This window comes from Pan troglodytes, chromosome 6 (assembly GCF_028858775.2).
Source record: "Pan troglodytes isolate AG18354 chromosome 6, NHGRI_mPanTro3-v2.0_pri, whole genome shotgun sequence".
Classification (NCBI taxonomy): Eukaryota; Metazoa; Chordata; class Mammalia; order Primates; family Hominidae; genus Pan; species Pan troglodytes.
In genome coordinates this window covers 137,709,844-137,735,616 of record NC_072404.2, presented here as the reverse complement: position 1 = coordinate 137,735,616, position 25,773 = coordinate 137,709,844, and the positions used below count along the sequence as shown (strand labels likewise).

Below are 25,773 nucleotides of genomic sequence, written 5' to 3'. Positions count from 1 at the left end.
TTCAGTCCTATAACATGTATTTAGGATCCTTTGTTATTTACAAATTACAAAGCAGGCCACTAGGCTGCAAAGTGCAAAAACACTGTTTCCGTGAATATGTTACAGCTGAAAGACTGTAACGTTAATTCATTTAAAGAACAGCCTAGTCAACTTAACAGATTTTCTAGCAAAGCATACAATTCTGTTAACAGGAAATTATAGCATTATTGACTTCAAGTGCTGATCTGTGGTCATTTCAGAGTGTTTTATTACCCCCTCATTATCGAATCTGTTAAATGAATACTGCAGAGGTTGTTTTCTTTTTTTGTTCTCCTCCCCTGTGCCCCAATTCTCCCTTCTAGCAATGGTACAGCAGTTCCATGAAAGTCATTTGCGTGTGGTTGACTGATAGATTAGACCTCCAACTCCATATTTACCAGCTGAAGACGCTCATCAAGATTGTGAAGGTAAACAAAATGTGTTTAGATATGAATTGCCCACTAAGCTATAAGGAATAATGGCAAGATACTGACATACAAGAAAACTGTATTTGATGTAACCAAAAAGTATCACTTATTAGCAATGATGTGCTACTGTTTACTTCCATGTTTAGTTAGATTAATAAATGAACATAAATTTATCTTTTTTGCACTAATAAAAAAAATTTGCTAGCAAATACACACAGTTTGAGATTAAATACATAAAGCCCCAGCACAGTTACCTGAAGGAAGTAGGTTCACAATAATTTTACATTAATTTTCTTAAGCATATGAATGTTTTATCATAATACAATTACTTCATATTTATTAGGATCATATATCATTGTGAGGGCTTTTGTACTATATTTGCCAGAAGAGTAAGGAGAGTCTCAGTTATTTTATTATATGCTGGTACAAAAGTAATACATTGTCATTGCCCAAATCCTTTTGGAAGCATGCCCCTTCTTATATGTAAAAGGTAATCAGTTTGAGTGTTGGAGACCACCCAAAACTACTGACATAGACATCACATAAGTTCGGCAAGGCCATTTTGACTTTAGCTCTTCAAGAGAAAAGCTAATAAATTACATGTCATATTTAGTGAGTAAGATCTATAAAATAATATATTATGCATAATTTTTCACACTTTGTAAATTCTAATGTAAGCACAAAATTTACCCCAAGTTTAACCTTTTCTTAAAATTGGGACAGAAATTTCACCTTATGGCAGAAAACATAACTCTAAGCTATTGAGAATCACCTATTTATTTAAACAAAAGACCTTTACTTTCATTATAGTACCATTTATTAGTAGTATGTATGTGTGTATGTACCCACACACATAATGTGTATATATATGAGTATACACAGTAGTTTGCAAAGTGTCATTCCTCACCTACCACTATCATCATTACCTGGGAACTTGTTAGAACCACAAATTCTTGGGCCCCACCCCAGACCTACTGAATCAGAAATTCCGAGGGTGGAACCCAGTAATCTATAGATTAACAAGTCCTCCAGATGGTTCTAATACATGAAAACATGCTAAAGTTTTCAAAGACCCACTGTGTTACATCATTAAATGATGTTTCTAGCCACATTAAAATATTTTCTTTATTCCTTTGGTTCCTACAGTCTAATTAGAATACAAATTATTTTTATGCCTGCTTGTTAATCTTGTTAGGCCCACAAATAGGAAAGTTCTGTTCCAAAGTCAGAAATTGGCAAATCTACTGGAAAGTAGAACCAGACCTAAAATGCCACAATAATAGCAATTATGATTACTCATAAATAACAAGTAAAATTATAGCCACTCACAAAATTTTAATACTATAGCTACACATTACATGTCAGTGGAGAAAATAATTTTGATCCAGAACACTTCTTATATGGTGTTATTTATTTTACAAAGAAACTGAAAGGACAATATGATAGGTTCATAATTGGCTTAGTTCTCCATTGTTTCTTGTTTCTATAAATGTGACTTGAAGAGCTTTCAAATGAAGTTTGTTCTTCAGAAAAGAGAGTCAGGATAATGTATTTGCCATATATATATATATATATATATATATATATATATATATGTATGTATGTATATAATATGCATATATATACACATACATAACAGTTGTACTTTATGCAGTGATTAATATTACAATTAGCTGTTTATCCTTATGATAAACCATATTTTCAAGCTAATGCCTACTGTGTTCAGGATTTCAGAAGTTACATATTCAGCCTCCTGGTGTTAGCTGATAGATTATTAAGCTCTTTGTTTTGAGAATAACAATCTCCACATTAGCCCATGATTTGTTTCTTTCAAAGTTATTCCTCATTTCCACACACCTTTATAGTTAAAGATTAAGCAAGAGTGAAATTTTTTCATTTTATTGAGGTATACTTTAAAAGTAAAAATTTTTATATACTCAAGATATACAGTGTGACTTATTAATGTATACTTGAAATTTGCTAAGAGAGTAGATCTTAAGTATTCTCACTAGTGAATATTTTAGCATAAAAGAACAATAATTTTATTAATTATATAGTGACATTTCCATTGTACTGTAAGTCAGTATATCTTAATATATTCTTCCTAATGATCAATAATTGACCTATAAATATGAAATTAATTTTCATGAATATGTTTGATTTTCCATGTTTTACTTTTCACAGGCAAGTCTCCAGGCTTAGCCAATGTGTTCTTGGGCTGATACATTTAATCAAGTCATAGGGCTCTATTTAATAATTAGAAATAATTATTTTCACAATAAAACTCAAAGTGAATTAATAATTTAATGTTCTAATTGTTTTTTCTACTTTGAATATAAACAGACTTTTAGCCAATTTCATACATAGATTCATTATTCTTCAGAACTTACATGGTTTTGCTTATAATGATCATTTCCCAGTGAATTTAAGAAGCTGTTGAATAACACATGTAGAGAATTGTGAAGGCCCATAACCAGACTTTCCTTCCATCCAGGTCACTTAGACTTGGCCTGCATGGTTCAGCAGAGTAGTGTATTCTACCCAGGACCCAAACTACTTGCCTTTAGCAGTCTTGTCCTTACTACTCACAGGGATTGCCATTCTTCTATGCCCATGGAGACCTAGATGCCATCAAAATTTATGTAATAGCCAACTTTACCCTAAACAAAGACACTTATACACCAATTGGTTCATTCATGTTGCACACTAAGAAAAAAACAAATCCCAGAAAGGGTTACACAAAAAATTAAAGACTGAAATTATTTGCAAAGTTTTTACCTTAGGATGATTTTTTGGGGGAGGGGAAAAGTGAAACCCTCAAATAGTCAAAATGGCTGTGTTTGTGTTCTCCATAGTGGCCACATGACATTAAATGCAGTTAACATAAATAACCTGCTTCTTTTGCTGGGAGAGAAAAAGTGAACAGAACTCTGTGGCAGGCACTTGTCTTAAGCAAGGGCCAACCAAACCTTTGTGGAAGCCACAGGGAACATCCAAGTGTCAATAACATTTTATGAATTCTAAAGACAGAGAAAGAGATTGCAAGGCTATCTGCCTGGTACCTCACTCAACTGGTTATTGCTTGCTAATTGAATAAGAAAGCGGTCTTAATTATATATAAATTAGAAAGCCTTCAGGACTGCAGATCCACAATTCAAATCTGCTCTGGCCAACTTACTGGTAATTAAGCTAAGTCAAAGGAAAGTCATTCCAATAAAATAAGAAAGTTGAACTCAAAAACTCAGTATATAATTGTTAGTGGAACAATAGTACTTTACATTAGATGCATCATCTGTAGGTGAATACTTTATGTTTGACATGTTTAATTACAAGAGAGTTATAGGAATAAACACAAATCTTTGTGGTAATAATGCCATGTTTATCAGTTTCCAGATTATCTAGACAAAACATACCTTTCAGAATTATCTCACTGGTTCTGATGCAAATTACAGTGAGTTTTGGTGTAAGAGAGTACTACCTTAGTCATAATAACTTATGACTTAGAATGAGCTTATTATGACAAAATCATATCCCACAAAATGAAATATCTTCATTTGTTGTTTCCCCATTTAACTAACTGAACTTTTTCTCCTACTTTAAAAATCAGTAGTAATAAAATACCAGTCATGTTTAGCTGCAGAAAATTATATGTGAAGAAGATTACACTTTAAAAAGTGAACATGGCTGAGTGCTGTGGCTCACGCCTGTAATGCCAGCACTTTGGGAGGCTGGGGTGGGCAGATCACCTGAGTTCAGGAGTTTGAGATCAGTCTGGCCGATAGAGTGAAACCCCAGAAACACAAAAATTAGCTGGGCATGGTGGCATGTGCCTGTAATCCCAGCTACTCGGGAGGCTGAGGTGGGAGAATCACTTGAACTGGGGAGGCGAAGGCTGCTGTGAGCCAAGATTGTGCCACTGCACTCCAGCCTGGATGACACAGTGATACTCCATGTCAAAATAAAAACAAAAAAAAGAAAAGAAAAAAGTAAACATGGCCAGGCACAGTGGCTCAGGCCTGTAGTCCCAGCACTTTGGGAGGCTGAGATGTGAGGATCATTTGAGGCCAGGGGTTCAAGACAAGCCTATGCTACATGGCAAGACCTTGTCTCTACAAAAAAATTTAAAAGTTAGCCGAGCGCAGTAGCACACACCTGTGGTCCCAGCTCTTCAGGAGGCTAAGGTGGCAGGATTGCTTCAGCCTGGGAGGTCGAGGCTGCAGTAAGCAATGATCACACCGCTGTACTCCAGCCTGGGTAAGAGAGTGAGACCTGTCTCAATCAGTCAATCAATCAATCAATCAGTGTAAACATAAGGGAAACATTATAGATTAATATTTTAAGTGCCACAGAAAAATATTTTTGGATTTTGTTGTTGTCTTGAAAATCATTGTACAAACAATAACATGGTACTCTATTTTTGATACATAATACAGCAAATTTTAATGTATTCTTTTAAGAAAAAATGTAAATACTTGTTTTGCTATCCCATCTATGGAAGCTTTATGTCAGAATTTGGCACTTCACATCCCAAGGGAATTTCAAAAGAAAAGGGCAAAATTCATCCAGACATTTAGATGTACACAAATTTTTACCCAGTAGTACATGTAAATAAATTTTATAATTCACTGAAATGCTGAAAATGTGAACTTCTTTTACCGATAATAGGATTAATCTTCTTCCTCCACACAACTGACCCCTCAAAATTAATGCATTTTATAAAATATAATGTATTTTTCAGTATTAAAGGAAAGCCCCCTCAATTAAAAAAACTAATACTTTCTTATTAAAAACTTACATAGGTACATATTTTATTTTTGCTACAGGTTGTTCAAAAGGTAAATTGTGTGCAATTAGTAATGTTCTGAGGGGAAAGTGAATTTGTCATCTGATAGTAACAACATTTTGATGTAGTCATAGTAATTGTAGTTTGAAGCAATAGCCAGAGTCTGTCATTCCATTTACTCCCCAGAAATACACCAAGAAGATGATTGGCATGGACAGCCACATGAACCTATCAGTGGATTCCCCAAGATCATTTTTGAAATGTCAACTGAGTATATATCTATGTACATACATATAATCTAAGTGACCTAAGCAAATTTTCTCTTCTTTCTTCAGAAAACCTACAGGGACTTTCGATTGCAGGGTGTGTTGGAAGGAACACTGAACAGTAAGACTTATGATACTGTGCACAGACGTTTAACAGTAGAGGAGGCCACAGCCTCTGTTTCAGAAGGAGGAGGACTTCAGGGCATTACTATGAAAGACAGTGACGAAGAAGAAGAAGGCTGATGTCACACAGCTTTGCAGAAGGAAGGAAGACCTTGATCGACATTGTTTTTTATTTTTTTAACCTTGTCCTTGTAATTACATTCATTGTTTGTTTTGGCCAAATAAAAATGCTTGTATTTCTTTAAAAAGTAAGCCTGAATGTAGAGTAAAAGGGGAAATGCCAAGATTTTGGGGTTTTTTTGTTTTCTTTTGTTTTTTGTTTGTTTGTTTGTTTGGAGAAGAGCATCCTCTTTTGTGTAGTTTGACCTAAAAATGAACCTTGGCTCTGCTTGTGATCAGAACATGAACTTTTTTTTTTTAAAGAAGATTTGAGCATTTTTCTGTAATCACATCAAAATGATGTTTTCTGTGTAAAGCGAGATACATATTTCTCATAATGCAGCATTGTGAGAAGTCAGTTCGGACCACTGCATCAACACTATCGTATCCTTGTTAAAATGGTGTGTACCTTACAAATTATAATTTATGTGCCAGGTTTGTTTTGTACTTAATTTGCTATTATTGTGATGTGTATAAAATCTTTAATCTTGGTTCTTAGTACTTTGAATTGGTCTACAGGTATATTCCTGGGATGAAAGGATTGCCAAACCCAAATATAGACTAGATTATCCAATGGGTTTGTGTCTTTGTTCCATTCTCAACATTTCTTCTTTCAACTATAAGTAATCCCCAGGTGTGGGGTAGCAAGTGTGCTTCCGTCAAGATACCATATTCTCCTGCTCCAGTATAACAGCTTGCAGGCAATAAAAATCTATTTGCTCATAACTACTTCTGTATTTATTAGACTTATATAGAGCAAATGCAGTAAAAGAGGTTTGCAGTGTTTCAAACATCCCAACTATCTGACTCTGTGTTTTTGTTTCTTGAGTTGTTTTGTTTGTAATATTTTGTTTTTAATCAAATGAGTAAAAGATAGTAACACTGACTGTTCTTTGTACCTAATAAGCACATACATTGTTAAAAGAATTACTATGACAGCATATTTCCATAGCAGAGGAAATATATATTTCATATATTATTAATATTAGTAATCAATGTTAACTAATAATTAGTAATATTAGTAATATTAACTAGTAATTCACATTAGTAGTGGTTCTCTCAAAATATTTTCTTGCTAGGGTTTGAGAGATAATTGTATTATGTTGCATAAGTTCTCTATGAATTATTTTTGTAATATTTCCCAAAACATATTGGCAGATTGTGCTACTGCATTTGTTAATAAGTAATTTTTAAATGAAGGCAGTTAATGCAAAATAAGTGGAGGTATCCCTGAATTTATGAAAACGTTTGTTCTGAAACTTTAGAAATGAAACAACTTGGACCTCCAGATTCGTTCTCCCATGGTGTAATAAGTGGTCATTAGGTACCTAGACTAGCCTTAAAAATCTATTTAATCTACAGTTACTATTTATCATTGTTTTGGCTCATTTTCTGGGCCCTAGGGCTAAGATAACAAACAAGGAAATTTCTTCCTTCTTCTGGGATTAAAGACTAACTCTGCCAACTCACTATCTTTGAAAGGCAGTTTGGAAATGTTCTCCCTCCTTTTCTTCTCTATTCACACACCAAATACTCTTTTCTCCAAACCCTCAAATGTCCAGTCATGCTATCCCAAACTCTCCAATGGCACCATCCCCAAGCTTGCTGTTCCACGACACATTGCTCTGTACTTAGTAATTACCCACCCTTCTTTTCCTTTCAATAAAATGTCCATTTCCTTGATACAGATCATCTCCAAATAATGCATCCCTTTTGTCCTGAAGTGTAACTAACTGATGACCTCAAATGTATTAAAAGTCGGCCTTTGTTAAAGAAAAGTTTATTTACTCTAAGAAATGACAGCTGACAGAATTCAGAAATAAAGAAGAAAAGCAGATGCTGCAGGGGAAATTATTTGGGGCCTGGAGGTTCTTGCTGCTGACCTGGCCTGTTTAACCTGCCCATTGGCCTCCTTGGCTGGTCAGCCCCTTTGAGGTTCTTTCCAGATTTTTATGTTCTCTGCTACTTCCCTTCTACACCCAAGAGAGTCCTAAAAGCTCGTTCCCTACTCTTCACCCACAGTGGCTTCCAAAGCAAAGGCAATAGCAGTCAGGCAGGTAGTGGAGCTACTTGCATCCTTATGAGAAAATCGGAGACCAACCTTTGATCCATAAAAAAGATGTATGAAAAAATTCATAAAGTAACTGAAAAATAATGAAAAGTGATTTTTAAGTTTTTCCTCCAAACTAACTGCAAATTGAACTAATTGCAAAGTGCTTGAAATGACTTAATAATTGTTCATTGATGGGTATAACTATTAGGATGAACACCCAAGCATCTGTCTATTAAAGGATGCCACATCTTATGTGGTATTACTCTTTTTAAAGTATTATTTTTTAAGAAAATGGATTTAGTCAAAAGCCTAACAACTCTTGCAGAATTTTCTAAGTGAAACAATTTTGTCTAAAAAGAAATAGCTATACCCGTCTAAATGATTTGGAGGAAGGGTAAACAGGTACATTATTTGGACAGTTTCCTTAGTGTTGCAGGAGATAATAATTAATACCGTCTAACATCCAACCGGAATGGGTTTGTTAAATAATACGTCAAGAAGGAAAATTTTTTCAAACACTTGAAGAAAAAAAAATAATAATGCCTATTCCTGGAAAGGGAAAGAACCATGCAGAGCTTAATGTAAACCTCTTGGCTCCAGCAGTGGGTCTTTCTTGTATTCACTGATTTTTCCACTTGAATTCTCTTTAGTCCTTGCTCATTGTCCCTCTCTCAGGAGAAGGGAGTTCCCGCTTCTTTTGCAATAAACGCCCGGTCAAAGCGTCTATGTGCTGCCACCCCGCCACCCAGGGTCACAGTCCAGCCTGGTCTGGCGCCGCCCTCCGCCCGCAGCTACCGGCGGTGAGAGGGTCCACCGGCTCCTTGAAGGTGTGCTTGAGAGGGAAAGAGGTCACTCAGCCGTCGTTGCTCAGAGATCCTCGAAGCCCCTTTGCGCTGCCGCGGTCTGCCTCCCGAGAGGGCCTGGGGACAGCAGGCGCAGGGACCGGACCGAGCAAGCCCAGAGTTCACAGGAACCCCGCGCCCCCGAGCTCGGACCCGTCCTTCTGATCCCAGCCTGCCCGCGTGGAAGGGCCCGCGGGGGGAGATTAGGGCAAGAGTTTGGTCGCTTTTATTTCTTATTCCCAAAACAGAAAATGGAAATTTCCCGGTCCGGGTGCTTAAAGGGAGGTGATAGATCGATGTTCCGGAGAGATGTTCGCGCTCGACTGGCGGCGGGGCATCTGCGCGCCGGGATAGCAGCCCAGCCTGCCAGCTTGCGCTCTGCGCCTCTCGGCTCTCAGCAGCTCCAAGCCCCCGCCACAGCCCTCCGCCACCCACCCCACTTTTGTGAAGAAGTTGGAGGCCTGGCGTGTGGGGTTTCCGGGAGGCCGGTGGTCATCCAGTCTTTACATAGAGTTCCCCTACGACCATCACCGGTACCCTGTACCAGTACTATGCAAGGAAACGAAGTCGCTAATGCGCCTCCTTTTCCCTTCAAGTCCTGCTCGCAGTAACCTTCGAGGAAGAGCCGCGACCCATTTGGCCCCCGAACTTTGCTACAGATGGAGTCGCGTCCACAGGCCTGGGCGGCCGGGCAGTAACGGAAAGGGGTTGAGAGCAGCGACGCCCTCGAGGCGCATGGCTGGGCAGGTGCCCCAGCAGGAGCTCAGAGCGAGCCTTTCTCTGGGATACCCCAGCTTCGGATTGAAGATGGGGAGCAGGGCTGCCTTAAGCTGTTCTCCTCTGTGACATTGAGTAAAATATTAAGGGAGTAGAGGCGAGAGCAAAACTCTGAACCTGGGTTCCAGATGTCACCAGAGGGTCAACCGCTCATTGGCTTTCAGGGAGTAGTCACCGGAGTGCGAGCATGTGCCACTGAGAGATGAGGAGATGAGGGAAGAATTCGGTATGTTTCCCAAGTGAAGAAGACCTCCGATTTTACTACCCAGATTTGGGTGTACCTGACAGCAGCTTGGACAACCGCAGAGCCCCAAGCTTGGAGTCAGAAAGTCCGGGTTTGGATACTAGTAGCCACATCCCTTCCCCAAGTCTGAGCCCTGTGGACTTGGACAAGTTACTTAACCTCTCTGTAAAATGGGCACTTCATAAGGAAGGTTGCTGGAAAGATTAGAGACGTCATAAGTGGTGGACATTATTAACTGTTTCTTAATGTATGAATGGATTCGAAAGAAATCGTGGGAGGCTGGCCTCTGCCAGCATGCACCACCAGTCTCACCGGCCATTCTCTCTGGGGTTGGCACAGGGTCCTTTTGGATCACACGCAGCTCTGAGGATCTTCAGCCTAGCCCCTGGCGTGTCTGTGAACTTGCTAGAATTGTCCAGTTCTCCGGTTATATATATGGCCAGCCCGATGGGAGGAGAGGAGGAGACGGGGAGGGGCAAGGGAACTATGGTCTCAGAAAGGGCCAGCATCGCTAACAGCAGCCCCTGTAGCTGCGGTTGGGAAGGGAGGTAGCTGGAGATGCGTTATTGAGTCCACTTGCAGATTATGTTGGTCAAGGGCTCTGAAATGGGACGGGGATGATCCAGGAGGTGCCAGATCACAAGCGAGGAATCTCAGACCTCGGCTGTTGTGGTCAGTGCGTTGAGTTCAAGGGAATTTCAGGTGCAAATGGTGTTCATTAATATTTTCCAAGGCTTATGGGAGCCTAGAACGATGTCCTGCGTCCCAATTCAGGGATGCAACCGAAGGATACACTTGGAAACTGCAAGCGGAACAGAGACAGAAAGGCAGAGGGGGCCACATGCTTCAAGGTGGCCCCAGCTGCGGCAACCAAGCACGAGAGAGAGAGAGAGGAGAGAGAGAGAGAGAGAGAGAGAGAGAGAGAGAGAAAGAGAGAGAGAGAGAGAAAGAGAGAGAGAGAGAGAGAGAGAGAGAGAGAGAGAAAGCGCACAAGCTCTTAGGGCGACTGCCAGCACCGACTCCTGCCCGGAGTTGCTGGACTGCAGTACTTCTAGGCTCCCAGGAACACTTGAGCAACGCGGCGGCACAGGGTGGGGCAAGGGTGCGCCCCAGGGTCACAACCCAGCACGTCAGTGGCACGGGAGACGCGCGCCCTGGCGGTCCGGGGGTCTAGCACGCTGTGGCCTTGGGGAGGTAGAAACTGAGCACTCGGGAAAGGGGAAGAGACGGTGCCCGGCATTAAGCTGGGACTGGAGCCACTTGTTTAACCCGACTGGTGGTCTCCACCCCAGTCATTTTTTTAAAGTAGCCAGCGGCAGCTTCTGTGTCCTAGACCCAGTGACTCAATATGATGACGTCTTTTATCTCCCTGTACTTTGCAATTTTGCAGTGAGGATAGTTGTATTTGTGTGCTTATTTTTTAATAAACGTATTCTAGACTTGTCCCCAATCTCTGTCTCCGTTGACTCTCCCTAAGATCAATGATTCTCATATTAAGAGGAAGTGAAGAGTTGGTTTCAAGAACCATCAGACAAAGCAGTTACTCTTCCCATAGCCCTGGCCTAGGGTTGTTTATGGAGCCCCTACACATAGATGACATCAATATTTCCCTGTGCAAAAATTTAAAGTAGTGTGTCAAATTCTTTTCTACTCTAAATCAATGATTTCCCCTTTAGCACTATGTCTCTCTTCTCTCTCTACAAATAACATCTCTTTTGGGTGAGACTGAAAAAAAGGAGACGATTAAATGCTGAAGAAATGCTAAAGTTTATTCTGTAGGGCATTTCCTTAATATGCCAAGGAACCAAAACCAATTGTAACTTCGGAAGGAGATTTTGGTAGGGAGGTAGAAAATGTTTCAGTAAAGAAAGTTTCATGGTAAAATGTCACAATCTAACAGGACTGAATCTCAAAAAGTGGAAAGTGTAACATGGAAAGACCAACTGAGCAGGCAGATCATGGGAGAGTAGGGCTTTTTTTAGGTCCTGCCTGCTGGACAACCGGGTAATAATTTTTTAAAACAACTTCAAAGTTGCTGTATTGAAGAAGCGTATTCATTGTCATTTACTTAAACTCATTTCTTTTGTTACTTCATGTGATTACCAGGTGTGTCCTTTCATAAAATTAGAATAGTCTATAGAAAGTTGATTAATTTTACAAATGCATAACCACTTCTTAAGAAATGAAATCTGCTTTAATCAAATTGGGATTTTGTTTGAAAAGTTTTTGCCAAGGTTTCTTCTGTAGATTCGCCTGAATCTACAGAAGAAATTGTTCCCCCAGGAACACAGTACTGAATATGGGAGAGCAGATGTCTAGGGACAAGGAAAGTGCTTGAGGTTGTGAAAAATACATAGCAAATATGATTCCTGTGTATATTTTAACATTTCCATGTGATTAACCTGAAATCTATCATTGAGCAGAGGAACTGTTTTTAAATCCAATTGTCTGAATAATATTTTGGAAAAATGTATAGCTAACTTTTTAATAAGGTGGTAGCCTTTCATATGTAAAGTGGTTTTATTTTAAAATTTCTTTTCAATGTCAATGTCTCCTCTGAATGAAGGGGGCTTTTATTTAATCCCATTTTACAGAAAAAACAAAGGGGAACAACCACTATCCACTACTCAACAAGGAGTTCACTAGTTGTGTGGCCTTCCTCAAGTTGGGGTACTTGGGCTTGGAAGGCCAAGACAGCACCAGAAACTAGCAACATTTATTCTAATGCTCAAAATGTCCGCGACAAATTGGCCTTCTGCGTGTTTATGAAGACCTTTCTCAGAAAGGAAGACCAGTTGTGTACAATTTCAACAGATAATTGAAGAATCCAGCTTTAAAAGGATACTGAGGAACAGGGTGAATAAAGAGGGTTATATTTTGCCCTTGATCAGGGCTGCATTATTAGTGATGAGGTGGGGGCAGAATAGATAGCATACTTTTTGAAAAAAAAGTTCACGTTTTCTCATCTTAAGTTCCCATCTATATGTTTTAAATTAAAATCTTTATAAATTTCTTTAAAATAACTGCAAACTACTGATGGATTAGATGAAATGTTAGAGAATATGGCCAACTTTGGGCGTGTATTTTGCAGAGAAAAGGGAGCCCCAAAAAACTAAAATTCAGAAGGCAAAGAAGGGAGAAGAAACCTCTTTCCCATTTCTGACTTCCAGCCACCACTACTCCCACACTGAAACAATAAGAGTGAAGGGCTCAATTGCGCACCCACTGTGGTGCCATTTACCTTTCCAAGTGACTATGGGAGTCAGGCTCACTTGGAGGAGGCACAGCGAGAAAGACCAAAGGGCACCTGAGCCTCTGCCCCTCTTAACTAAAATAAGGGGATGCTGGGATCCTACCATCCCTGCCCCTGACTTTCCTTTTGCCCTGTGTCCCAAGGGGAGGTCGGGGGAGCGGGGGAAGGGGGGACTGCAAATAGAGCTCCAAAATTTGAATTACTGGTGGCATCTAGAAGAGTTCAAATGTGGGAAGGAGGGGTTGGGGGATTCAAAAAGCAACTACAGCAATCACATGTATTTTGCTGCTGCTGTATTTTACTTCTCAGTCCTCTTTTTGAGTTGGCAAGTAGGAGTTGAGTTGACAGCAGGGTCTTTCAGTAGACATTGTGGCCTTCACTTATTTAAGGAAATAATAAATTGGAATTTCCTATTAAAGGGCAATGACTTTGCTTTAAAAATGAAAAGCTCATGCCAATCAAATAAAAAGGAAATAGATACTTTGGAGAGTGAAGGACCCCAATTATTACTATGCCTGCACCTTTTGTACACAACATATGCTCTTAAGTTTTTTAAAAAAAATCCTTCACCATTATTCAGAGATCTAAATCAACATTATTAAAGCCAATTTCTCTTTCTCTCCCTTTTTTCTCCTTCCTTTCCTCTCATTTCAACAGTGGTATGAGAGTTCAGATATTCTCTGCCGTGAGTAAAAAGCTCTGGAAATGAGCTATTGTGCCAACACCGGGAACATATCCAGGCCCATGGTGCGAAAATGAAATATGTGCTGTTGAATTATTATTTTTGTCCTTAAGGTTTACATCTACACCCTTGTATTATGTAAATTTCTGAGAAGCTGTGAATCACAAGGTTAGATAAAAGAGGGTCCCCCCCAACCCCCTCAACTCTCCCCCTCCTCATCCGTCTTCGCAAGCAACAGGAGCCGACCCCATTTAATCTTTGAATGATTCTCAGCCTTGTTCCTTTCTTTTTCCGGCTTTTTACCCCAGACCTCAACTTCCCTTCCCACCCTCGACCCAACGAGCCGGCAGGGGCCAGAGGCCGCGGTTGCAGCCCGGGTCCCCGCAGCTGGCCGCGTTCGTGACGTCAGCCGGCCGGCCCCTCGGGTCACCGTGGCCGCGGGACGCTGTTTGCGAGCTGCCAGCGTCAACACCCGCGCGGGGCGCTTAAAGCTTCGCGTTGTTTCCAGGAGCCTTTTCCTCTGTGTGGGACTGCTGAGAAACTATGAGGGCAGCCCCACTGTTCGTGAATTCAGAGAATTAACTGAACTTGAAGTAAGAGGAGACAGTGGGAAGAGGGAAAAAAAAAAAAAAACCTTCCAAATTAATTTAAAGTGAGAAGGCAATAATATTTTACAAGGTAGTAAGATTTCTTAATGATGGATCAAGCCTCTTCTTGGGATTGGATCTTAGAGCTCAACTCTTGAAACATGCACAAGGCGTGCAGAATCTGGTCTGGGAGAGGCCTAAGGGCGGGAAGGGAGGAAACAGAACAGCACCCACTTCCATCAACAAAAGGGGGCCGGCCAGTGGCTGAGTGCTTCCTCTTTTACAGAGGCTATGGAGGCCCGCGAGAGGTGGCCACGGGGTATGGCCCTCTTTGGACAGCCATGAAATATTCTCTTTTAGAGGAGGTGCAGGGCTTCACTGGGAGAACTCGGGAATGAAAGAACAAATTGGAGAGTAAAGCCAAAGAAGGGAAGGTAGAAAGGCCTTTCTGTTAAGGTCTTAAACAGGAGAATCTAGTTAGAAAATTCTCTTTGCTCTGGGATCATAAGGAGACCCCAACTACTCTTAAGCACAGGCCAAACGGCTTCAAAGGGAGGATTCTCGGAGGAAGGAGGTCGGCTAAAAAAATACACGAAAGGTTTTTGGAAGAGATAGTCAGAGATGCTTCTCAGACATTCTTAAAATTTGACTTAACGTATTTTCCAGGAAAGTCAAAATGACAGGCAAACCTAGTGAAAAGATGCTCTAGTTCCTCCTTAGGTATGCCACACCCCCGGGCCTGTTTTCTTTCACCTTGCGTCTAGATTAAATGACCCTTCAATTACACCCTGAGTCGTCAAAGCAAGTCTATTAGCGAGTGCCTGTTCAAAAACTTTCATCCAGGAGCTCTCCACCATCTGTTCCGCGGTCTCTTAAACCAGATCCGGCGCCCCCTCCCGAAACTCTTTGGAGCCTCCCTCGCCATCTCTCAGCCTTGGGGGGATGGAGCCGCCCCAGGACCTGCGGGAATGCAGAGGAGAAGGGGAGGAGCGCGATTGCGCCCGGGATGGGTTGCCAGACCGGCTGGGGCGGTGGTGGTCCAGAGGCCCGAGGTCGGCAGGACCTGATCGAAGGCAGCGCCGCGTCGACCACCCCGGGAGCCGGACGCTTGGGAGCCCCAGCCCGGCAGCGGAGCCCGGTCACTGAAGTTGCGCCCTAACTCCCAGCCGCCTCCAAGCTTCTCGAGCTAAGGTTCCTGACCCCTCCAAGGGAGTCTCACAGAGCTCGGTGGCCCTCGGCCTTGCCAACGTCACTTTAACTAACTGTTTGGAACTCGTGAGCAAGAACCGAGAAGTGGAGAGCCCAGCCGCGGAGTTTTCAGCTTTTCTGTTTCACTTCGGGCTTCTTCTATTCAAATGGCTCTGCGCTGGCCACCGAATCCTGAATGAGGCGGGGCTCCTCTGCCCCAACTCCAGCAGCGGGAACTTGGTTCCCCTGGGCAGCCGGGGGCAGGGGGCGCCAAGGCCGTGGCGATAATGAAGGCTGAGACGGCCAAGGCCAGCGGGTCGGCGCGGGGCACTCCCGGGCCGGAGTGGCCATCGGCCGGAGTTCAGGAGGTAACTGAATTTATAAGCGGTTCTTAGAGCTTTCTAGCTCAAGGATTTTTATTTACCTCTACTGCTTCTCCATTTCACTAAGCTCGTTCTTTGCTCTGTGTTGTTTTAATTTCTATTATCGACTTTTATTTCATGGGATCACTTAAGAAAGTTTGAAAATAACATAAAAATGCTTTAAACTTCGTGGGTAGTGTCAAGGAAACAGTCGAACTGTGTCTTGAATATGGTTGTTTTGTGTGTGTGTCTGCTTGTTTTTAATTTTGACCACAAACACAAAATGTCTTTAAAATTGTCCAGGGACTGCTGCAAAACGCTAATCAATCAATTGCACGAAAACAGTTTTTTTCTATTATTGGAGGCAAGTATTTCAGTGTAGAGCAATAGAGCATGTTTGGGCTATCTTCTAATTGTTCGCCTTCCAGATTTCAGTAACACCCTTGTAAGTGACAAGCAAAACTTTGCTGGGTTTTGTTGCTTGACGCTGTTGCTCCACAGTAAAGGTTGGAGAAACTGGGTTACTTGTTTTATAAACTTCTTTTTTTCCATAAAGTCCAGCCCTGAGTCGTAGCCTCTCAGTCTGGAGGGACACACCTCACAGGCCTGTGGGAATGGGTGAGAAAAATCTCAGCATTAGTGGAGGGTCAGAAACAAACTGAGCCCAAGTGCTCGCTGTCTGTATTGCCTGCCACCTCATTAACAGCTCTCACATTTGGGCTCTTCATTTCCTTTCACAAACTGATTTGCTATGTAAATGCTGTTTTGAGAGAAATAATTTCACTGGGTTTAAATGAAATCCTAATATAAAAGAAATAGTAACAACAAAGGTCTAGAGACAAATAATCCACCCTCACACTTCTTCCCCCAAAGAGAGGAGGGCTCTGTGAGTTAATCAACCCTTCCCACATTTATAACCTGTGATACTGTCCTTCACATTGCTTTAGGAAATTAGCAAAAATTCTTTATTTGCTACCAAACTAACTAAAAGCACACTAGTAGCCTTAAATTTGAACTTGTTGCCAATATGTTTGCTAATGTGTTGGAAAGTTAGTTCCCGTTGTGTATTAAGTAATCTGAGGTATTCAGAAACTCTTTCCTTGAACCTTATAGACCTTTGCTATTTGTGTCCCATCCCGTCACCCTGCCTCCATCACACACCAAAAGAAATAACAAAAGACCAGCCAGAGATAAAGACTGTAAGCAGAAAACGCAGAGGAATTAAAAAATGTGTTTTTCCTTCTAGAAGTACAGTGTGTTGCCTTTGGTGCTATGTATTAAACAGGAAAAAGTGTAGATGTGCTTGAATGTCAGGGCTGGGGTTGGGGGTGATGTCAGAATAATAATAATGCTTTCGTCTCTCCTCCCTTAGCTCACAAGCTAAAGCAAAGAGAAAGCAGACTGTTGCTCTTGGTGAAGGGGCTGGGGGTCAGAGATGTTGAACAGGCCAGAAAACTCTAAAAACATGACCAGGTACAAGTCAATGAACTAGGGCAGAAAGTGGAATTAGTTATAATATTTTCCAATCCATTTTTAATTTTAAAAAATCAATAGTATTTTGTGACATATCAAGGAATAAGAGATTAGATATTATGGCTTATTTGGTAATGTATGGCTCTATTATCTTATTACCTTTTATTTCGAATTGCAGTAACCATAGCCAGAAACTGCATTTGCTTATGATAGGGACTTCAACAAAAAGCCTGTGGAAATCATGAATATTTTTTAGTAATAGCAAGAACACAGCTTAGAAAGTATTGAAGTCAAAATCAGATTCCTTAGAAAAAGAGAATTTTAAATTACTTTAGAAAAGCAGGACTTTTTCTTATTTTTAAAATAGATCTTAACACAGAGTTTGTTATCTGGCCTCTATATCATGAACTGCTGTGGTTTCCTCAGGATATTTCATAAAGGATAAATCATACACTTAAACTCGCCTTCCATCAGGATTTGAGGTTATAAACACTGCCTTTCCATGGATGGAAAGGGGAGGCACACTTAATCATCAGCTCTCAGCAAAAAAATAGGATTATAGGATTCTCAAAGAAAATCCAAAGAAACTGTAAGAGTTTCTATTTTGCCATTAACAAAACAAACAAGGCTCCCTTGCATTTGTTTTAATAACTAAAAAATACTTGCATTGAAACGTTTTGAAAGCTTCTGAATTTGCTGAATATACTCTGTTTTTATTGCCTTTTTTGTTATTTTCAAATATATTTGGAAATAAAGTACTAGACAGATTGGACGGTAAGATAGAAGCCCTTTCTAAATATATTTTGTGTTTTGTGACAATTCTTATTTAATAGAGATAGTATTACTAATTAACATGTGTTTTGGGTTAGGTTTTGAAAAAATTAACAAATGTTGGATATCAAGGCCTGGAGTTGTAAAGCACCTTTTCAGTCTTTAGTAAACTCAAGGCCATCTTAAAGGAAGAGCATAATTGATGCTTTGCCATATTTGTGTTAACTCAAATGACATTTTCAAACACTTGCCAAAAGGGCAAATCCTGAAAAGACTAGTGAAAAGCAAACTGTTGAAATATAAACTATACAAAGCATGCATACCTCTTAGCCAATATTTTTTCCTTTTTAGTTTGGTGTACACCAAAGGAGAAATTTACAGAGGTCAAAGAAAGACTCTTTTGCAGTTAAGGAGAGGGGAGGGGGAGGAGAGGAAGGGGAGAGTGAGGGACACACCACAAGCGTAAAACGAACTGGTGGCATTCAGTCAAGAAGGCAGATAAGGCTCCAGAGGCCGCGAATTGTGTACAAGTCAGCTGGACTCTCCAAAGCTTTCCAGAGCCGGGCTGCTTCGCGCTTCTTGGCTTTTTCCTTTCAACCTAGCCCGGTGGCGGAGGAGTGCAGCAGGAGGGGGATTTTTCGCTGCTGGGAAGTGGCAGGTAGGAAAAGGAATCTGATCCGGCCCAAAAGTCAGCAATTAAAGTCTTAACCGCGACCCATCTGTCGTGGGACAGAGAACCCCCCCCACCCCCCTGTGCCCCAGCAAAGCCCTTCCCGTGCCCTTTGTCTGAGCAGGGGAAAGGAGGAGACTGGTTCTGCGGCCCCAACAGCAAAAGGAAAGAAAATTTCCAGGGCTGACCAATACTGAGTGTCTGCGCCCGGTCCAAGGACAACTACGAAGCGCCTCTCGGGGGTGTGGCGCCTCTCCGCTTGCTCTGCCCAGGTGCTCTGTCCCGTGGCCCCAGCAAAAGGAAAGAAAATTTGCAGTCTGGGCGAATCCAAAGTAGGTGCACCCGGGCCAAGGACGGTTCCAAAGGGCCGCCTTGGAGTGTAGCGCCTCTTTGCTTTCTCTCCCCGGGCGCTCTGCCCTTCTCTGCTGCATCAGTTGTCCCAGCCTGAAGCCACCTCGAGGCCTGAAACGAGGCACTCCCAGGCCTAGCTGCTGAAGCCCGTCGTATTCAGCCAGACCTCTCCCCCATCTTGCCCCTTGGCTGTCCTCAACTTCCAATAAGACTCACTCCCCCTCCCCCATTTCTTCAGCCTGTGAGCTTTCCCACCACTCACCCAGCTGCCACTGCCTTTCTGTTAGACATCAGGCGCGTTCCCAGCCCAAGCTCTCTTCCTTTCCACCCCTCTTGGCTCTTGGGGCAGAGGCGGAACTGATTTTCGCGGAAAGTTAGAGTGGGGCGGAGGGACCCGGGTAGCTTGCCTGGCATGTGTTGAGAATGGGGTAGAGAGGAGGGAATACTTTGACGTCAATTTCCTTCGTTTAAGGTCCAGTTTCGCATCTTTGAGTGAAATTGCTCAGGGACTTTAATAATGCCAGGGTTTCTAGTCCGCCGTTATCCAGCCTTCCGGGGCCAACCCTTTTCAGAGCTCTAGCAGAAGGACGCCCCCACTACACTTGGCCCAATACCTGACACCCGCCACCACCTGTCTCACAGCCACGTGGGGTTAACTCACCAGGCAGATGGCACCTTGAGCTGCTGCGGTCGGCCACTCACTTCAGGGTCCAGGCCCCACCGCCCTTTGCTTGCAGTTCTGCGCGCTCCTTTGGCCTCCTCACGCCAGCTTACAGCTGCCGTGTCTTCCAACTCTGTGCAGCCCTTCCTGCGCGCCTAGCTGCGGGGTTCAGCTCTGCGTGATCGCCGGCTGGCAAGAGACTGCGCCGGGGAAGGTGCGCGCCGCAGCTTCCAGCACGCTCCTGGACGCTCTTGCCGGGGCGGCGGGAACCCGCACAGTCGGAGCCGCAGCCGTAGGCGTCTTCCCGGAAACCTCCACACGCTCCACCGCGCCGCCCCAGGAGTTTCGGCCGAGGTGCCACACCCGGCGGGTGTTCGGCTGGGGGGCGTTGCAGGGGAAATGGTCTCTACGCGCGCTCTTTGGGAGGCACAAGTGCACCTGTGGACACAACTCTGGCGCCGGCAAGTCTCCTTGATGCGCACAGACATCCAGGCTGCCGCCTGCGCTGCTTAGAGGAGGCTTGCAGACACCGGCAACCGGAGTGGGGATTAATACACTCTGTTTCCCTTCTCCGCTCGGCATTCAGTATTTAAAATGCTCCGGGAGAGCTCTAGCTGAGCGCAGGTACTTAAGAAAGAAATGCTCTTTCCAGACTCTCAATGGAAACTCGGAAGCGTGCGCGCGCGCGCGTCTGTGTGTATCCTGGGTGGGGTCCAATCGAGTCAAGGTTGCTTGTGGTGTGACACCCAATTATTCCTTGCAACTCCTCAAGTTTGTGGATGAAAGTGCGACTTTCCCAGGCCTATTGCCGCGGGCATTGCCTTTACAAAACCACAAACACAGAACAAGCCTCCTAAGGCTTTTAATTTTCGGGGCGTTTGGGGAGGCCAGTTACCTGCCGGCGTCTTCTAAATGGTCCAGAAGCGGTTCGGGCCGCGGAGACTCCGGGATTCCGGGAGCGGGCAACCCCGAGCCCTGGAGGAAGAAATAGGTCTGCGGAGGTGGCACAGATCTGACCCGGCCCAGCCCGGCCCAGCCCGGCCCACCCAGGCCCAGTGGAACCAAGCAGCGAAACCTCGGATTTCACTGCCGAGGCTTCCTGGCCGAGGCTTTCTGGAGCTTGGCGTTTGATAAATATAGCCTGGCGTTTGCCCCTGAATTAGACTCTGTTTCCTTATTTAGCCCTTGCACAATGATTTTAGATGATGTCACTTAGAGCTAAACGAGAAAATTGATCTCAGATTTGCTTGGCCTCTAAAGCCTGGTTAAGCAGATTGAGAATTAGAAAGGCAGAGGAAGCAAAAGGGGGGTGGGGATGGGGGGGTGCGGAGGGTAGTGAAGTGTGCGCGGCAGAGTGTGTGCGCAGAGGGGAGGGCGCGCCAAGCGGGTGAAAGCGCCCCCGCCTTTTCTGGGCGGGGAACCTCACTCACCAATGAAAAGTAGTTACTGACTGCAGATGAAAAAAAAAAGTTTTCCTGTTGACTGTTGGAAGCGAATTGAGCAATTATCTAGTTTACCTTCTCCTCTTGGAAGTTAACGATTGGCGAGATCTTGGCTGCGTTATTGACACAACACTTTCTATTGATAGAAATAAGTAGTGATTGTCCCCGAGTCATTGGTGCGCCAAGAACTCTGCGATGGGCTGGCAGGAGTCCATTGGGCTGGGCAGGCAGGTTCGGCTGGTGATGCTGGGGAGGAGGAGGAGGAGGAGGCTACTGGTGGTGATGGTGCCCGTCCCCCTCTCCGCAGGTCTGTGACAAGCAGGGAACAAGGCAACGGACGGCGCAGCCCAGCCCCGGCTGACGGACGCTGGCGACTCGGACATGGACAGTAGCTGCCACAACGCGACTACCAAAATGTTAGCGACTGCTCCAGCTCGGGGCAACATGATGAGCACGTCCAAACCCTTGGCTTTCTCCATTGAACGAATCATGGCGCGCACCCCAGAGCCCAAGGCCCTGCCAGTCCCCCACTTCCTGCAGGGAACCTTACCCAAGGGGGAACCCAAGCACTCTCTGCATCTCAACTCGTCGATCCCCTGCATGATCCCCTTCGTGCCTGTGGCCTACGACACGAGCCCCAAGGCAGGAGTGACGGGCTCCGAGCCGCGGAAGGCCAGTCTGGAGGCCCCGGCGGCGCCCGCGGCGGTGCCCTCGGCGCCCGCATTCAGCTGCAGCGACCTGCTCAACTGCGCACTGAGTCTCAAGGGCGACCTGGCCCGCGACGCGCTGCCGCTGCAGCAGTACAAGCTGGTAAGGCCGCGTGTGGTCAACCACTCTTCATTCCACGCCATGGGCGCCTTGTGCTACCTGAACCGAGGTGACGGCCCATGCCACCCGGCAGCCGGCGTGAACATCCACCCGGTGGCCTCCTACTTCCTCAGTTCCCCTTTGCACCCGCAGCCAAAAACGTATTTAGCCGAAAGGAATAAACTGGTGGTCCCGGCGGTGGAGAAATACCCTTCTGGAGTAGCTTTCAAAGACCTGTCCCAGGCTCAGCTGCAGCATTACATGAAAGAAAGCGCCCAGCTTCTGTCGGAAAAAATCGCGTTCAAAACCTCGGATTTCAGCCGAGGCTCTCCTAATGCCAAGCCCAAAGTTTTCACTTGCGAAGTGTGTGGAAAGGCAAGTACAATGCAAAACGGAGATCCTTTCCCTCCCTTCCTTCCTTCCTTCCTTCCCTCCCTCCTTCCCTCCTTCCTTCCTTCCTTCCCTCCCTCCTTCCCTCCTTCCTTCCTTCCCTCCCTCCTTCCCTCCTTCCTTCCCTCCCTCCCTCCTTCCTTCCTTCCTTCCTTCCTTCCTTCCCTCCTTCCTTCCTTCCCTCCCTTGCTCCTCCTTTCCTTCCTCCCTTTTTAGTATTTTGGGGGTAATTATTTGTATACACTTTTTGTTAAGATTCTCTTCCTCCTACCCTCTCTCTGCCCGGTTTGATTTCAAAGTTACTTGTGCGGCTAACCTGTTCTACGTGTGTTTAATTTTAAGGTCTTTAATGCGCACTATAACTTAACCCGTCACATGCCAGTGCACACAGGAGCCAGACCCTTCGTTTGCAAAGTGTGCGGAAAAGGTTTCAGGCAAGCAAGCACCCTGTGCAGGCACAAGATCATTCACACGCAGGTGTGTTCATCTGTCTCAATTTCACCTAGTTTGCTTCCGAACTGTTTGCAGAAAAACAGCCGATAAAGCCTTACTCTTTAGGATAACGTTCATTTAAAAAGTGCTAGCTAAACAGAGTGAATGCCATGTATTGTTTGCTTTTGTTCTGCTTGAAAGTGTTTAAGCATTACTGTGTTTTGAGCTTGCAGAACTTCACATAATTAGAAAATATCTAAATGTCTCTGCTTTTCCTTTCTCCTGCTTAGGAAAAACCTCACAAATGTAACCAGTGTGGCAAAGCATTTAATAGAAGTTCCACTTTAAACACTCATACCCGAATACACGCGGGCTACAAACCGTTTGTGTGTGAATTCTGTGGCAAAGGGTTTCATCAAAAAGGTATGGAAACCAGGAAATGTTGTCTCTCATGGTTAGTCTTATGAAAAGCCATACTTAATATTTTCGGGATGTTTTAGAAGACGATGTTTAAAGTGTAGTTATGTGGCACTTTTGTTGCCATTCTAACTCCCTACTCGAAGTCTGATTAGTATTAGAGAAAAGCATGATTCATAAAACAAGGGTATATGTTTTAACTGCATGCTTTCATTGTATGTAATTGGACTGATAAATGTGTATTAAAATTTAAGGAAACGGCATCACTGTTGATGCGATGCTTGAAAATAAACTTGGGGAGACAAGTGCAGGCACAGATAGTAGCCCTGCACTTGTTGTGGGACCTGTGGCGGCTCTTGTGCTTGCCTGGCGCTACCTTCCACGTGTCTGCTCCTCCCTTTTTAAGCTATTTTTTTTTTTCAGAACCATATTCCTGTCATTTGTGTGTTTCAGGGAATTACAAAAACCACAAGTTGACCCACAGCGGGGAGAAGCAGTTCAAGTGCAATATCTGCAACAAGGCTTTCCACCAGGTTTACAACCTCACGTTCCACATGCACACCCACAACGACAAGAAGCCTTTCACCTGCCCCACGTGCGGCAAGGGTTTCTGCAGGAACTTTGACCTCAAGAAGCATGTCCGCAAGCTGCACGACAGCAGCCTGGGGCTGGCCCGCACCCCAGCTGGCGAACCAGGCACTGAACCACCGCCCCCGCTACCGCAGCAGCCGCCGATGACGCTGCCTCCTCTGCAGCCGCCGCTGCCAACCCCGGGGCCCCTGCAGCCCGGGCTCCACCAGGGCCACCAGTGATCGAGGCTAAGGGTCCTCCCAGCCTCAGCCGTGCCCCCACGCTGAGGCAGCGGCAGACTAGAGCTCCTGGTCCGAGTTCGTCTGCAGACCCCAGGGCATGTGGGGCCCCACACTTCAGGGCCGACCAGAAGCCTCTGCATCCCCTGGCCTTTCGCCTCTTGCATGCACCTGCTAAATGGTTTTGTGTATTATATTCTATAGGCACTAACAATTATGAAAAATTTGGAGGGTTTTGCTTGTTTTCTGTTTTTCTTTTTCTCTTTTTTAATTTGGAAAGACTTTTCATCTTGGGTGGAGAGATGGTGTTTGTTTTGTTTTGTTTTGTTTAAACAAATTTCTGCTATATTTATTGAGATCTGTATTATTCTACCCGGGAATGCTGCATCATTTTAATTTTATTATTGTATATATTTCCATTGTGTTGATTCTCCGGTCTCAAGATGTCTGCTGGATGTTGATCATTTCCTCTTTCCCTGAAGTAACAAAACACTGTGTGTATGTCATATATACACGCATAGATGTGTGCGCCCATAGGGGTACATTCCACATTCGTGAGCACACGCACATACACATTAGATAAGGGTGGTTCATTATGGATGATTTTGAATTTTGGTTTTGATTATTGCACGTGAAAATTGATTCATTGACTGTTGGAAATAAATACTTGGAACATGCTTATTTAATCAACAAACTTTAGGGCTCTGTTCATACTATTCAGCTAAAGATCCCTGACTCTGACCCCCTCATCCCTCCGCCTTTTTAAAATCTAAAACCCTGGATTAGTCATACTTAATGTTTTGGTCTGAAAATCTATCAAGTGCAAATAGTCTCTTCTAAATGGTTACACCTTTGGGTAAAGTTATGAAATCTGGTAAAGTTCAGAAGCAGAAGACATGGAATTTTCTAATAGAAACATAAATTTGGCTTGGACCACCTGATATGTTCCTAGTGCACAGTTAAATGGGAACAACGTATCCAGTAGCTGTATGCAATGCACATCTCCTCAAACGCATTACAATCATAGATAGACAGGTATCTATTGTTTGCATCCTGACGGCACATACTGACTTGTACACAGCTGGCAAACGGAGCCTCCGTGTTTTTACATGTGTATATATGTTTACAGACGAATATACTTCCATTCAAGGAGGAAACATGGATGAAAACCAAACTGTGGCGGGTGCCAGGTCCTTGAAATGCTTCAAGTGTTAATCAGCGGCTCCGCTGTGAGCTCGGGCTCTGGTGTTTCTAACTGCAAGTCTCTCCTGTTTTCTTGCCAAAACAATGAAACAACTGCTAAAGACTTTAATTAAGAGGGGTAATTAGTTCAGATTTATCAAAGCCGGGTTGTTATACTATTAGCTGCTCAGTAGAAGCTGCCAGACAAACAGCCCAGCACAGTAGTGCTACTGCAGCGGGGCCACATCCCGGGAGGGCGACTAGGGGGAGCGGGCCCCGGGGTCCCCGCCTCGCCGCTTCGGACTCCACCACCCCGCCAGGCCCGGGGCCAGTGCGGCCAGCCCCGCAGGCCTCAGGGGCCCCGTGGCCCCTCCCCCGGCCCACGCTCTCCCTCCAGGGCTGTTGTCGCGGAGAATCCACCATCGGTCCACACCGCGGGCCCAGGTTCTACAGAGTCCAGGGATCTCCTTTCTGCACCCACCGTAGCGCGTCCTCACCAGCTCCGGGACCGCCCCGACAGTTGCGGGGAATAAACTTAAATCCGTGGCCCCGCCTCACTTCTATGAGTCCTGCGGCGCCCAGGAAAAGGCGGCGCGGAGCTGA

The 25,773-nt window shown here is 44.2% G+C and overlaps 2 protein-coding genes across 13 annotated transcripts in view; both read left to right on the top strand.

Annotated features, from left to right (window-relative positions):
• The window catches only part of CADPS2 (calcium dependent secretion activator 2), a 567,091-nt gene extending 560,519 nt beyond the window's left edge, over positions 1 to 6,572 (top strand). For all 11 annotated transcript variants that reach the window (XM_009454114.5, XM_001146755.6, XM_054687681.2 and 8 more), the window contains 2 exons: positions 342 to 446; positions 5,565 to 6,572. In XM_009454114.5, coding sequence (XP_009452389.2) covers positions 342 to 446; positions 5,565 to 5,738 — 279 coding nt within the window. In that variant the 3' untranslated portion in view covers positions 5,739 to 6,572. The remainder of the gene's footprint in view (positions 1 to 341; positions 447 to 5,564) is intronic.
• Positions 6,573 to 14,663: 8,091 nt separating this feature from the next.
• Positions 14,664 to 24,676, top strand: FEZF1 (FEZ family zinc finger 1). Of its 2 annotated transcripts, XM_063815555.1 has the most exons (6): positions 14,664 to 15,771; positions 21,441 to 21,943; positions 22,094 to 22,315; positions 22,673 to 22,807; positions 23,053 to 23,185; positions 23,633 to 24,676. In XM_063815555.1, exons 2-6 carry the CDS (start codon positions 21,515 to 21,517, stop codon positions 23,989 to 23,991), a joined length of 1,278 nt encoding a protein of 425 aa, XP_063671625.1. In that variant the 5' UTR covers positions 14,664 to 15,771; positions 21,441 to 21,514; the 3' UTR covers positions 23,992 to 24,676. The 2 variants fall into 2 exon arrangements, with proteins under 2 accessions (XP_063671625.1, XP_009452366.1); XM_009454091.5 differs by having other exon boundaries at positions 21,441 to 22,315.
• Positions 24,677 to 25,773: the final 1,097 nt, after the last annotated feature.

What these genes read in the sequence shown, in the direction of transcription:
- FEZF1 (XM_009454091.5), top strand. Translation starts at nt 21,515, where the DNA reads ATGGACAGTAGCTGCCACAACGCGACTACCAAAATGTTAGCGACTGCT. An exon ending in CTTGCGAAGTGTGTGGAAAG is followed by an intron (nt 22,316 to 22,672) that starts GCAAGTACAATG and finishes TTTAATTTTAAG; the next exon opens with GTCTTTAATGCGCACTATAA. An exon ending in ACAAGATCATTCACACGCAG is followed by an intron (nt 22,808 to 23,052) that starts GTGTGTTCATCT and finishes TCTCCTGCTTAG; the next exon opens with GAAAAACCTCACAAATGTAA.